Source organism: Malurus melanocephalus, unplaced genomic scaffold, assembly GCF_030028575.1.
Source record: "Malurus melanocephalus ecotype Western Australia unplaced genomic scaffold, MMel_1.1 scaffold_1480, whole genome shotgun sequence".
Classification (NCBI taxonomy): domain Eukaryota; kingdom Metazoa; phylum Chordata; class Aves; order Passeriformes; family Maluridae; genus Malurus; species Malurus melanocephalus.
The window spans coordinates 13,177-15,434 of record NW_026624712.1 but is presented as its reverse complement, the minus strand read 5'-3'; the positions used below and the strand labels follow the sequence as shown (position 1 = coordinate 15,434).

At 61.9% G+C, this 2,258-nt stretch overlaps 1 protein-coding gene across 1 annotated transcript in view; it reads right to left on the bottom strand.

The window, feature by feature from the left end:
- Window positions 1-2,258, bottom strand: part of INTS3 (integrator complex subunit 3) — a gene marked incomplete at its 3' end in the record, with an annotated part of 41,051 nt that overhangs the window by 26,269 nt on the left and 12,524 nt on the right. The window contains 3 exon segments of the mRNA XM_057387998.1: window positions 5-79; window positions 1,425-1,751; window positions 1,881-1,927. Coding sequence (XP_057243981.1) covers window positions 5-79; window positions 1,425-1,751; window positions 1,881-1,927 — 449 coding nt within the window.

Sequence of the window (2,258 nt, the reverse complement as noted above, 5' to 3'; positions counted from 1 at the left end):
TGATGCTGTCCTTTTCGGGGTTGAAGAACAGCCAATCGTAGAACAGCGCCAGTTTGGCGTTGGACGCGGCCACGTTGGACTGAGGAGGGAAAAAAACCCAAATTATTGGGGGAGCAAAATCCCACTGAGAACCCACTGAAATCCCACTGAGATCCCATTGAGATCCCACTGAGAGCCCATTTTTGGGATATTCCCATTCCCAATCTATCCCATGTCCCATTTTTGGGATTTTCCCATTCCTGATCCATCCCATGGCCCGTTTTTAGGATGTTCCCGTTCCTGCCAGCCCCATTCTCAACCCCACTGACCCCTCAGGCAGTCAGTAGCCCACTGACCATCCCCAGTAGCCCACTGACCGTGCAGGTGGTCAGCAGCCCATCCCCAATGACCACTCAGGTGGTCAGTAGCCCACTGACCATCCCCAGTAGCCCACTGACCGTGCAGGTGGTCAGCAGCCCCGTTCCCATCCCCAGTGACCCCTCAGGTGGTCAGTAGCCCACTGACCATCCCCAGTAGCCCAACTGACCGTGCAGGTGGTCAGCAGCCCCAATGACCCCTCAGGCGGTCACTAGCCCCATCCAGGCGGTCACTAGCCCCATCCAGGCAGTCACTAGCCCCATCCAGGTGGTCACTAGCCCACTGACCGTGCAGGTGGTCAGCAGCCCCAGTGACCATTCCCACTGACCACTCAGGCAGTCAGTAGCCCACTGACCATCCCCAGTAGCCCACTGACCGTGAAGGTGGTCAGCAGCCCTCGTTCCCATTCCCACTGGCCCCACTGACCATTCAGGCGGTCACTAGCCCCATCCAGGCAGTCAGTAGCCCACTGACCATCCCCACTAGCCCACTGACCGTGCAGGTGGTCAGCAGCCCCAATGACCATTCCCACTGACTCCACTGACCCCTCAGGTGGTCACTAGCCCCATCCAGGCAGTCAGTAGCCCACTGACTGTGCAGGTGGTCAGCAGCCCCACTGACCATTCAGGCGGTCACTAGCCCCATCCAGGCGGTCACTAGCCCCAGTCAGGCGGTCACTAGCCCCACCCAGGCAGTCACTAGCCCAACTGACCGTGCAGGTGGTCAGCAGCCCCAATGACCACTCAGGCGGTCACTAGCCCCATTCAGGCGGTCACTAGCCCCACTCAGGCGGTCACTAGCCCACTGACCGTGCAGGTGGTCAGCAGCCCCACTGACCCCTCAGGCGGTCACTAGCCCCACTCAGGTGGTCACTAGCCCCACTCAGGCGGTCACTAGCCCCACTCAGGCGGTCACTAGCCCCACTCAGGCGGTCACTAGCCCACTGACCGTGCAGGTGGTCAGCAGCCCCACTGACCATTCCCAGCAGCCCCGCTGACCCCTCAGGCGGTCACTAGCCCAACTCAGGCAGTCACTAGCCCCATCCAGGCGGTCACTAGCCCACTGACCGTGCAGGTGGTCAGCAGCCAGCCGATGATGGCCCAGCGGGGCAGGATGTCGGAGCTCAGCACCTCATTGGACGGGTGCACCACGCCGCAGATGTAGCGGATGAGATCGCAGCGCAGCGATTGGCTGTCGGGGGTGGACAGGTACTGCCGCTGGAACCAATCCTGGTAGCGCTTCTGCTGCCCAAAACGCACCTGGGGACACGTGGGGACATGTGGGGACATGTGGGGACACCATGGGGACATGGGGACAGGGACATGGGGACGCCATGGGGACAGGTACTGCCGCTGGAACCAATCCTGGTAGCGCTTCTGCTGCCCGAAACGCACCTGGGGACACGTGGGGACATGGGGACAGGGACATGGGGATGGGGACACCGTGGGGACACCATGGGGACACCGCGGGGACACCATGGGGACATGGGGACAGGGACATGGGGACACCATGGGGACAGGTACTGCCGCTGGAACCAATCCTGGTAGCGCTTCTGCTGCCCAAAACGCACCTGGGGACACGAGGGGACACGTGGGGACATGTGGGGACATGTGGGGACACCGTGGGGACACGGGGGGACACCGTGGGGACATTGTGGGGACATTGTGGGGACACCATGGGGACATGGACATGGGGACACCATGGGGACAGGTACTGCCACTGGAACCAATCCTGGTAGCGCTTCTGCTGCCCAAAACGCACCTGGGGACACGTGGGGACACATGGGGACATTGTGGGGACACCGTGGGGACATTGTGGGGACACCGTGGGGACATTGTGGGGACACCTTGGGGACATTGTGGGGACACCATGGGGACATGGGGATGGGGACATGGGGACAC